Source organism: Chelonus insularis, unplaced genomic scaffold (assembly GCF_013357705.1).
Source record: "Chelonus insularis isolate UGA/USDA-ARS -01 unplaced genomic scaffold, ASM1335770v1 contig_146_pilon, whole genome shotgun sequence".
NCBI lineage: Eukaryota > Metazoa > Arthropoda > Insecta > Hymenoptera > Braconidae > Chelonus > Chelonus insularis.
The window spans coordinates 1300112-1312122 of record NW_023276387.1 but is presented as its reverse complement, the minus strand read 5'-3'; the positions used below and the strand labels follow the sequence as shown (position 1 = coordinate 1312122).

Genomic DNA, 12011 nt, shown 5'->3' with positions numbered 1-12011 from the left:
TGATAGATCTTCCAGGGAATCTATGGAGTCGTGGTATTCAGATATTGTTAGAAATCTCGGCAAATTTCCACTGAAAGTTGAATGAATCACTATGAAATACAGAAATATCATGCAGAAGAATATTTTCAGTGATAAAGTATTGATCGGAATCTCTACTCCTGAGTTAATGAGAAGTCTAAGAACATCAAAAGTCGCCAACGTAGCATTTCCGTTAGTTTTCAGGTATATCACAACAAAAACTATGGTTAAAAGTGTGATTAGTGATATCAAAGTCAAAATCCCATAGAACTTGGCTATTTTCTGGAGAGGTGTTGCTTCCGCTTGTTTATGAGAAAGAATGACAAAAGTGTCGTAGTATACGGGGTGCGAGTACGCAACCTTAACGTCCAGAATTAATGCTACGGTATTTCCCATCACATCAACAGATGTTGATGACCAGAAAAATGGTGTAAGATTTTGTTCGTCACCGCTTCTGTCAGATATATATGTCTTTATATAAGCAACGAATTTCATTTTTAAGATATCTTCAAGAATCAGTATAGAATAATCGATGCGATTGGAATTTAATTTTCTTATACCTCTATCAAAGATCATATCATTTCTCATATCTTCCTTTTTTGCCACTTCCACTGGAACTCCCAGATATATTCGTATGTCTTCAGGCTTTTTTCGTTCAAAATCAAAGTTACGACATAGACCTGTCAATTATAGACAAAAATCTGCTGTAAGAATGACTATCAATCGCTATCAAAAAATCTAAAAAAAAATACCTTTATCATATCGGCGAAAGTAGAAGCTCCCATTGTACAAAGATTCAACGTTCAACGTAAACTGGCGCCAATAACGTTGTCGATGGCTGTAATATTTATCTTGTGTGAAAACTGTTGGGCCGTATCTGTTGTCATTACATATATAGTAGGAGTTATCAAAGTACGAGGATCCTAGATTTATCAGAGTGTCCGGGGCATAGTTACAAGATTCAAACATTTTAGATAAAAAAATCACTTTGCAATCCTCCGTACATTTCCAATAATTCATAATATGATCTATAATCTTGAATTCGATGAGTGAATTGAGTACCACTACAATTCCACTTTTAGCCATGAGATCACCAAATCTGTTATCCCTCGTGTGGGAGATAAGACTCCAGGATCCTAAATCTTCAGGAGGTTGAGTTGCCAGTAGAACTTGAACAAGATCTGGATTATTTCCAGTATAGAATATGGTGTCATTCAGCCCAAGGTTACATTCTTGGAGTATGTGAATCTTGAAACATGTCAGTCGTTGAATTAAATGTGAAGAAGTACAACATAACAGCAAACACTTACCAACATTTTCTCAGTTGCAGTCAAACCGATGTTAGAGTGTCGTGATGATATTAAAGAAATAGCACCAAATATGCTTAAAAGTAAGAACAGTAGTAAAATAGACTGCTTCATCATTGTTGAAAATTTTTTATTATTTCTCAGCACGTCCGTGACTGTCAACTGCTCCTGAATCGACTGCGATTTAATTTAGTTCATTATTGTGCATCGTTTATGGGAATAATATATTTTTCTACCGAGAAAACGTTTTTAATAAAATTATTCTGCACTGAGTGAGATTATTTAATCCATATCAGTATTGTGTATTTACGTGAAACGATTTTATGCGACAATTATTTTATCATTATCATCATACAATCACTCTATGGAAGTAATAGATTTGTTTACATCCAGGTTGACCTGCAACTACACAATATCTTCCTTCACACAGAGATAAATAATTTTATCGAATTCGATGATTCTTTCTGAAAACCGAATGAAACCAAATTCTACGAAATACTTGGAAGTGCATTTTTTTCTGATAAAAAGTAGTGTGGAAATAAGAAAAACAACACGCATAAATGCTTCAAAAAACCTCACGTCTAGAATAATTCAAGCTTTTTAGATTCATCTTATTGAAGTAAAATTTAATTCATGTCTGCAATATCTGGTTTAGGTTTGACTACAATTCTTCGAATGTTGATGCGCATTTTCTTTCCCTTAAATTTTAAACATCCTTTAAGTAACTCAAAACTGATTCTTTGATGATACTTTTTACCCATCACAAGTTCAATAAGAAAACACACGAGACCTACAGTATTTCCAATGGTGAGGAAAATAAATGCAAACATTAAATCGTTGACTGTTATTTTTCGAAATTTTATTTCAGAGGTAGTAAGTTGTTTTGTAATAGTCCTTTGAGCTGTGTTGACAACTGATTTCTGCCAGTAGTTTAAACAAAAATCAAGCATTTTAGCTGTAGCCATTTGGAATTTTTCTCGCCAGTAGAATCGGGGTCGAACTCTGATAGCAAACATGAGATTACCAAGATTTTCGTTACTTATGTGAATTTCATTCATTGATTTCCCCATTCTAGACATGTACAATTCAGCATGAATTTTATTTACTATACAGACTGAATTGTTGTCCATCATGAAATGTTCAAAAAGATCGGAATAATGAGCAACATATTTTACTTTTCTCTCAATTTTTTTATCTTTTAATTTATTAGCGTCAGTAAGAAAGCCCTTATCATAAATTGTTGTAATCCAGGGATTTGATAGATCTTCCAGGGAATCTATGGAGTCGTGGTATTCAGATATTGTTAGAAATCTCGGCAAATTTCCACTGAAAGTTGAATGAATCACTATGAAATACAGAAATATCATACAGAAGAATATTTTCAGTGATAAAGTATTGATCGGAATCTCTACTCCTGAGTTAATGACAAGTCTAAGAACATCAAAGGCCGCCAACGTAGCATTTCCGTTAGTTTTCAGGTATATCACAACAAAAACTATGATTAAAAGTGTGATTAGTGATATCAAAGTCAAAATCCCATAGAACTTGGCTATTTTCTGAAGAGGTGTTGCTTCCGCTTGCTTATGAGAAAGAATGACAAAAGTGTCGTAGTATACGGGGTGCGAGTACGCAACCTTAACGTCCAGAAATAATGCCGCGGTGTTTCCCATTACATCAACAGACGTTGACGACCAGAAAAATTCTGTAAAATCTTGTCCATCACCGATTTTCTTGGGTACGTATGTTTTCACATAAGCAACAAATTTAATTTTCAAGATTTCTTCAAGAATCAGTATAGAATGATCGACGCTATTGAGTCCTATTTTCTTTATACCATTATCAAAGACCATTTCTTTCACGTCTGCCTTTTTTTTCACTTTCCGTAAAATTCCCAGATATACTCGCATGTCTTTGGGCTTTTTTCGTTCAAAATCAAAGTTACGACATAGACCTGTCAATTATAGACAAAAATTTTCTGTAAAAATGACTATCAATCGCTATCAAAAAATCTAAAAAGAAATACCTTTATTATATTGGCGAAAGTAGAAGCTCCCATCGTACAAAGATTCAACGTCCAACGTAAACTGGCGCCAATAACGTTGTCGATAACTGTAATATTTATCTCGTGTGAAAACTGATGGGCCGTATCTGTTGTCATTACATATATAGTAGGAGTTTTTAAAGTATGAGGATGCTAAATTTATCAGAGTGTCAGGGCCATAGTCACAAGATTTAAACATTTTAGATAAAAAAATCACTTTGCAATCCTCCGTACATTTCCAATAATTCATAATATGATCTATAATCTTGAATTCGATGAGTGAATTGAGTACCACTACAATTCCACTTTTAGCCATAAGATTACGACATCTGTTATCCATCTTGTGGGAGATAAGACTCCAGGATCCTAAATCTTCAGGAGGTTGAGTTGCCAGCAGAGCTTGAGCAAGATCTGGATTATTTCCAGTATAGAATATGGTGTCATTCAGCCCAAGGTTACATTCTTGGAGTATGTGAATCTTGAAATATGTCAGTCGTTGAATTAAATGTGAAGAAGTACAACATAACAGCAAACACTTACCAACATTTTCTCAGTTGCAGTCAAACTGTTGTTGGAGTGTCGTGGTGATATTAAACAAATAGCACTAAATACGCTTAAAAGTAAAAACAGTAGAAAAATAGACTGCTTCATCATTGTTGAAAATTTTTTATTATTTCTCAGCACGTCCGTGACTGTCAACTGCTCCTGAATCGACTGCGATTTAATTCAGTTCATTATTGTGCATCGTTTATGGGAATAATATATTTTTCTACCGAGAAAACGTTTTTAATAAAATTATTCTGCACTGAGTGAGATTATTTAATCCATATCAGTATTGTGTATTTACGTGAAACGATTTTATGCGACAATTATTTTATCATTATCATCATACAATCACTCTATGGAAGTAATAGATTTGTTTACATCCAGGTTGACCTGCAGCTACACAATATCTTCCTTCGCACAGAGATAAATAATTTTATAGATTGGAATTTTATCGAATTTTCTCCTCTTCTATTTTAACACACCCATCGGCCGTAATATTGTGTAATCGGTCAATTTTTAATTGAATCGCTCATTTCATCGTTATAATTTTAAAGTTTCATTTATTATTCTCCACACAGAATTACAATAAATTAGATGTAACTTCTATTCACAATTTCAAATAATTGGTAACATTGGATGTCTTATTTCTTGACCAATATTTCCTGTCGATTAAAATCTAATTAACATTACATTAGAATTAAATAAAAAAGATACCAACTTTGAACTCATAATAAAAATATTTCTACCGAAATTTTGTTTTTATTAATTTTTTTTACACCTTTAAAAAAATATCTGTTGTTCAATTATTATCTTACAGCATTTTATTCACATATTGTTTATTCCACCTGTCAAACGCACGGCTCGATTGTTGTATTTTTTCGATAATTCCTGTTCAATCTGAAAGAAAATCATTTTAACATTACCAACAACAGAATTTATCTTCCAAGAAGTCAATAAAATACACTTACATCAAATTGAAGTTCTTTAGTTCTTTGTACAACAAGTTTCAATGTTACATGTACAGCCTCTATTTGTTCAGTGATGTCTTTTTTTTTAGCAACAATATTTTTCTGAATAGATCCCATTTTTTCTATCACTTCTCGTTTTTGTTTTAACGTTTCAGTAAGGATGTCGATATATCTAGACAAAAAGAAAGACACTTTATAAATATTGAGTATTATTTTTTTTAAATAAATAAAATTCTAGATACTTGTAAAGATGATTGCCAATCAGAACTAATCAGAAAATCTTCAAGTACTTGAATTATTAGGTCGGTAAGAAAACAATGCAACACTATTTAGTCATTGATAAACATAGGGTCTACAAGATACTCATTGATGGTTAATCCATCAACAGCAAATATTTATCAGTAGCAAGGGCCTTTCTTCAATAAAATTAGCTTCTTATGAGCTGTGATAAGCTTTCCACATTTGCTTTTGATGATGAGCTGCTGATGATAAGCTTATGGATAGACTTGCTATCAACACATGTCTTTTGGATTATTTTTGGCAGAGTATTAAATTAAAGAATAGAATTAAGAGTTAGTCGAGATGTTTCACTGTTTTCTTATCAACCCAATATGAATAGTGAAGAGTAAAATATCAGACATGAAAAGTCTATTACTTGGGGGAATGTTTGATAGAATGTAAATGCTGTACTCGACTGTCTAAAATAGTTGACAAGACAACTTGCACATTATCCAGCATATTTTGTGTGCTATCCATTGTCGAGAGTTGTAGGATAGGTGAAGCAAGTTGCATTTGACTGAGACTTAATAAATTAGTCTTACTTTCACTCTTCAACTCATACAGACGTAATTTAAAAAAGGCCTCCAGCTGTAATGATCATCAAAAGAAAAAAGTTTAATTAATTACAGTTAATTGATTAATGTCTTTATTATTTATTATTTTACCTCTAGAAGTTGATCAATAAAATCATTTCGTATTTTAGGATTATCTAGAATCGTCAAAGCTTCATCTCCAGTAGCAACTCCACCTTCATGACCAGCTGATTCCACAACAATTCCAGATTCCTCTAGGGAGATATTTAAATCAATATCCAAAGCTTCATTGTTTTCTTCCACAACATTGATGTCACCCCAGTCTATCTCACCACCTTCATCCAAATCAACTTCTTCATTGAAATCAATGGCATTTTGATCATCAATCTAAAATTATCAAAGTCTGTTATTAGAAACTGTTCATTGCTTATTCATTTTTATTTAATCAAAGCTTGGAAGACAGCAATAAGCTCTAGCAAAATCAGATGCTTCAGGATGATGATGGTGTCTTGAATGGAACACTTGGGGTTAGACACAGAGTCTTGCTGTCTGCTAAGTCGAAAGCATTCATCATCAACCAAGACATGAGTTAAACTTACCAGATCAATAGCAGATTGGTCTTCGATCTCAATATCAACTGAAGGCTCAACTATTGACAAAGGCTCTTCACCATAAATCCACTGATAGGTCGTTGTATTTCCTTTATCTAGAATTTTTATCAGTCATTGAATATCAATTCTGTATGATACATTCTAGCTAAAAAGTGATGACTTTGCCAATAGAGGCAGACATTGATTGTAAAGAGGAATGAATTGTTAACTAGGATTATTGGATTCAAAGACCTTAGAACTTACCTATGACATATTGCACAATTGGCACACAGCCACCATCATGGTAACGTCCAAGAACGAAGTGAATAAATGCTGAATAAAACTCCACAGCTTCTCGAAGACTCTGACACTTTTTTACAACTTCTGTGTATATTTGAGGTAACTCCACTATGAGGTCTACTAATTCTTTCTTTATATTCTTCCCCTCGATTCTTAGATTTTTACACATGCTCTGGAACTCTGATCTTGCTTGGGTCTCTGACTTTTTGTAGTCTGCTGCTTTCTTTTGCAAGTCCTAGAATGATTGATCAAAAAAATTTATTGTTTCTCATTTTCTTGCTGATTAAATAAAATAAATATTTAAATAATTTGAGGTTAATTACATTTTTTGACTGCTCCAACTTCTGAATCTGCTTTTTCAGGTTAGGAATCTCATAAGTAATGTTTCTGATTAACATCTGAGCAACTTCTGCTAGATATAAATTATCTTTTTCATACATTCTGATGATTTCTTGCCAATCTTTCATCCTTTGAGATCCATAACGGCCAAATAAATTCTTCGAATCTGCTTCAGTCTCCTTTAGAATCTCAACTATCCTTTTGCAATGGAAGTAATTGATGTCTGGAGATAATTTTTTAGAGATTAAACATCTCAATAAATTTTATGAATTATGGTGAAGGTTAAAACTTACAAGTTCCAGTTAACAGTCTAGCTATTTCCTCATGAACAGGCATATCTTGTAATGCATTATTTATTTTTTCTCTGATTGTTTTCACGTGAACTTGCCATCCTGTTGAACAATGTCGACGATTTATCAACCAGTCTAATAATTTTCCTGAATTAATATCTATGGGGATGTTTTGATCCTGAAAATAATGTTTGATGTTATAACCTCAAATTTTATAATCATTCTTATTTATTTCATTTTTTGTTTATTAATTAAAAATATTAGTATGCACTGAAACTAACCTCCATATTTTGGAGTAGAGTTATGATTTAAACAAGTATTTAAAGCACTTAATTATCAACAATTATTATACATAAGATAATTATCTAGTGGCACACACGTTTTTAATGATTATTCAACAGAATAAATTGATATTTATAAACAAAAACAAATCAGCTGTTTAGAAAACATCTGTTTCCACTTTATTCCTGTTGACGTTTCAAAAAAAATTATCCATCGGCACTTGACGCAGATGGCGTTGTATACGCTTTACTTGTAGAGGTTATGAAGAAGAAGAGCTCTTGATGAAACATTGAATTCATTATTGTTGTTATTGATGGATTTAATCTCACAAGAATTAAATTTATTATATTTTATTGTGAATTTTCAAAGCCATTGGACGAATTTATTCCTAATTAAACTATATCGAGCCTTTATATATGATTTAACGACTTTTTTTTAAAGCAAATGTTAGTAATTTGAAATTTATGGGTAGATCTTTTTTAAGATCGACATGTTAATCTGTAATTTAGAATATTATAAATATTTAAATTAACCTCTTACATTCAATTGTTTCTGCGTAATTTAATTACCAATTTTTTTTTTGTCCTACGACTAATATTAATCTTAGGATAAAATTATAAATAATTCTTTGCAAACTTCTAGCCGGATAAGATAAATATTAATAATTAAATTGCAGGTGTAATTTATTTTATCACACTGATATCAGTACGTACTTATTGTTATAATAAAAAAGTTTCATACGTTTGAAATGTATTATTAATCTTTTTAAACAATTTTGAGTACCTCATAAATTAATTAGACACCATTTTGAAAATGCATGTACATAAAAAACCTGTACTGTCTTGTTGAATAAGCTGATAGCGTGGTTTCAATGAGTTGCTGATCATTAAACCATTAATCTACTAAATAATATTAATATATTGTACATTAAAATTAAATAAAAGCATTACAAAAAATTAATAAATGACCACTGAGTAATTTTATTTATTTATTTATTAATAAATAACTTATTTATTTTTAACCTTAACAACGAATTCATGTAGAGACTTTGATACTGACATTTTTTTTTGAGTATTTTTTCATTTATTTATTCTAATAAATAATTAAATGTAATGATTGTTGCTATTTTTTGGTGATAAACAAATAGATGAATAATAAATAAATGGTAATTGATAATGATAATTAGTGTATTAATTGCTAAACAAGCGTTATTTATATTTAAAAAGGTTTTTTTTTTAATTTCTACAGTCGCTATTTAGTCATTTTTAGGCTTTGGAAACGGATTTTTGTCGAATTTGAATCAGGAGTACAGAATATGCGTGGAGGTATTCGAGTTTTTCAGTGGGCGGGTACAATTTGAAGAATATGGATGTGATTGGTTGAAATATTTTTGGGCTCCGCCTAGAAGGCGGGCCGGTATTGCGTATGATTGGACTATTTCAACCAATCACATCGGTATGCTCAATAATAATAGTCCAATCATACGCAATACCGGCCCGCCTTCTAGGCGGAGCCCAAAAATATTTCAACCAATCACATCCATATTCTTTAAATTGTACCCGCCCACTGAAAAACTCGAATACCTCCACGCATATTCTGTACTCCTGATTCAAATTCGACAAAAATCCGTTTCCAAAGCCTAAAAATGACTAAATAGCGACTGTAGAAATTAAAAAAAAACCTTTTTAAATATAAATAACGCTTGTTTAGCAATTAATACACTAATTATCATTATCAATTACCATTTATTTATTATTCATCTATTTGTTTATCACCAAAAAATAGCAACAATCATTACATTTAATTATTTATTAGAATAAATAAATGAAAAAATACTCAAAAAAAAAATGTCAGTATCAAAGTCTCTACATGAATTCGTTGTTAAGGTTAAAAATAAATAAGTTATTTATTAATAAACAATTTAACCATTTATTATAAAATAAAAACTGATGTACAATACAGACAATATTAATTTTACACTAAAATTTTTGAATATTATTAATAACAATTAATTAATAACACACTAATCAAATGTTGAAATAGTTATAATTATTTAAAAATCAAAAATTATCCAACTTTTTATCAATTTTACCCAATTGTAAATATTTTTTAACAACAATTGTTTATCAAAGTAGAAAAATCATTCTAATCAACATTATTAAACATTTTGGTGATAATTAATCAAGTATTTTATATAAACAAATACCATGTAGATGCATATGTACATATGTATATGTCTATATTACATATAACAAATACTTGGTTGTTTAAATATTTAAAATCTTGTGCTTAACCCCAACAACCAATCGAAACCCAAGCACATGACTGTGTCGAAGACCAATGAACTTTCTAGAATAAGTCTTTCAATACAGTTCCATCCTTTCTTATGTCACAAGCCAAGTTATTTTTCTGATTTCGTAACTATTTCCTTGCTGCTTATTGCAAGTTCATTCAGTATCATGACGTTGTGATTAAGTACTTCATGTTATCTCCTATCCAAATAAACCTGACATTTTACAAACGATTTATTCTTATCATTGCAACGCAGGAAACAGTCCCAGGTGAGTTTAAATTTTGTTTCTCTAATTATTAAAAACGATAACTTGAAATATTAATTTTTATAAATCAATTGAATTGAATAAAATCCTTTTTAAATATATTTTAGGTTATATCCGGCATAAATAACAGTTATTTTCATTAGTCTACCGGGTTTTTGGAGTAAACCTTGACATTAGCTGACAGGTTAGCTACTCCAAAAACGGCATTAGTTAAACAAAACATTGAAATAAATACAGAAGCAAGACTTATTAAAATGGCTTTAGTGAGGAATTTTTATCGTTCAATAGCATCGGTACCTCGCAATCAACTGATGAATATCAAGAAGACGAATTTTAAAGTGTCTACATATCAAGATTGTCAACATTACGTAGTTCCCAAGAGATTCACTTCATCTACCCAACCTCTATGTAATCCAAAAGAGTAAGTGATTGAATATTTATTTATCATCAACATTTAGCATCGTTTCTATCAATTCATGTTATTTTTTCATTTGTTCCTAGAGTTAAAGTGACCTTTATCAGAGCTAGTGGTGAACGAATTGAAGCCAAAGGGAAAGTTGGTGACAGTTTACTTGATATAGTTGTAAATAATGAAATTGATTTAGATGGTTATGGTATGTATGTTGATAAAACATTGCAATTATTGATGATTTCAATAGAACATTAATTTTACAGTTCAATGTACCGTAGGATTCATGTATTTTCAAGCACTTGGGACAGCTTGATTCATGTATTTTCAACTAGAAAACGTTTCAACTGAATTATAATGAAGGATGACTAATAGTAGAGTATAAAAAAAGCTTCTGTTAGCATTCAATTTAAAGATAAATAATAATAATTGACACTGAAAAAAAAACTAGGTGTTTAACCTAACTTTTAACTCAACTTTATACATTTATTATTGCTAAACTAAATGATTGAATAAAGTTGAAAGTAGATAGAGTTGAAAATACATAGACTCTTCAATACTAGAGTCAACTCACCAGTGAATGAACGATTAAGAGTATCGATAGCTTTATTAATTGCTAAGAATTCATTTATTATCTGATTGATCAATGAAACAGGAGTACTCCATGATGCCACATACATGGAATATAAAAGAAGTCATTGAAATCTGTTTTGAAAGCACTAAAAATAATAAAATTCTTGAAGAGAATCAAATACACTAGTAAATGAAGACTATGCTCAGTATATCTATGGATTAGCAATACATAGATATGCTGGACCTGTCATTCATTTGATAGTAACTGTTCATTCACTGGTGAGTTGACGGTTATGTCAATTCTTCAAGCTTCATGTCTAAAGTTCTATTGATAATAATCCTTTATTATCAGAGCAACTACCAATTTAAAAAAAATTACTATCTCATTCTCTAGGTGCATGTGAAGGAACACTGACATGTAGTACATGTCATTTAATATTTTCAAAAGAAGTCTATGATTCTTTGCCTGATAAACCAACGGATGAAGAACTAGACATGCTAGATCTAGCTTATGATCTCACAGAAACGTAAGATTATTATTTGAAATGATTTATTTCAATTAAAATTAATTATTACTTCTTTTTGTTTTAAATGAAATAATTGTTTTTGTTTTAGATCGAGACTAGGTTGTCAAATAACAATGACAAAAGAACTCGATGGACTTGAAGTTCATGTCCCAGCGACAATAAATGATGCAAGATCATAATTAGTCAATGAATTATTTGTACATTATGAAATTCTTATGTGATTGTTAATTAATGAAACAACTTGTTTCGAATACAGTAAAACTATTTAGAAGAATTGTGTAAATAATAATGATAATAGAATTTACATTATTTTATCAATGATTTTAGTGTGTAAGTAAATATTTCTATATTTTATAATAAATAAATAAATAAATTTTATCATTAATAATAATGATATTAAATAGAAATTTTTTTTCTTTCTTGTAAATTCATTAAAAATTATTTTTTTTAC

The 12011-nt window shown here is 30.5% G+C and overlaps 2 protein-coding genes across 2 annotated transcripts; one reads left to right on the top strand and one right to left on the bottom strand.

Moving 5' to 3' along the window:
- Window positions 1-4630: 4630 nt before the first annotated feature.
- On the bottom strand, window positions 4631-7719 carry LOC118063613 (CDK5 regulatory subunit-associated protein 3). Its single transcript, XM_035077695.1, has 9 exons — window positions 7493-7719; window positions 7215-7389; window positions 6906-7144; window positions 6547-6817; window positions 6292-6398; window positions 5825-6079; window positions 5536-5747; window positions 4881-5052; window positions 4631-4809 (listed from the first exon to the last, which is right to left on the bottom strand). The coding sequence occupies exons 1-9, from the start codon at window positions 7496-7498 to the stop codon at window positions 4738-4740; spliced, it is 1509 nt and encodes a 502-aa protein (XP_034933586.1). The 5' UTR covers window positions 7499-7719; the 3' UTR covers window positions 4631-4737.
- A 2134-nt stretch (window positions 7720-9853) lies between these two features.
- Fdx2 (Ferredoxin 2) lies at window positions 9854-11887 on the top strand. The gene is made up of 5 exons (XM_035077745.1): window positions 9854-10054; window positions 10159-10472; window positions 10553-10665; window positions 11428-11560; window positions 11649-11887. Exons 2-5 carry the CDS (start codon window positions 10306-10308, stop codon window positions 11737-11739), a joined length of 504 nt encoding a protein of 167 aa, XP_034933636.1. The 5' UTR covers window positions 9854-10054; window positions 10159-10305; the 3' UTR covers window positions 11740-11887.
- Window positions 11888-12011: the final 124 nt, after the last annotated feature.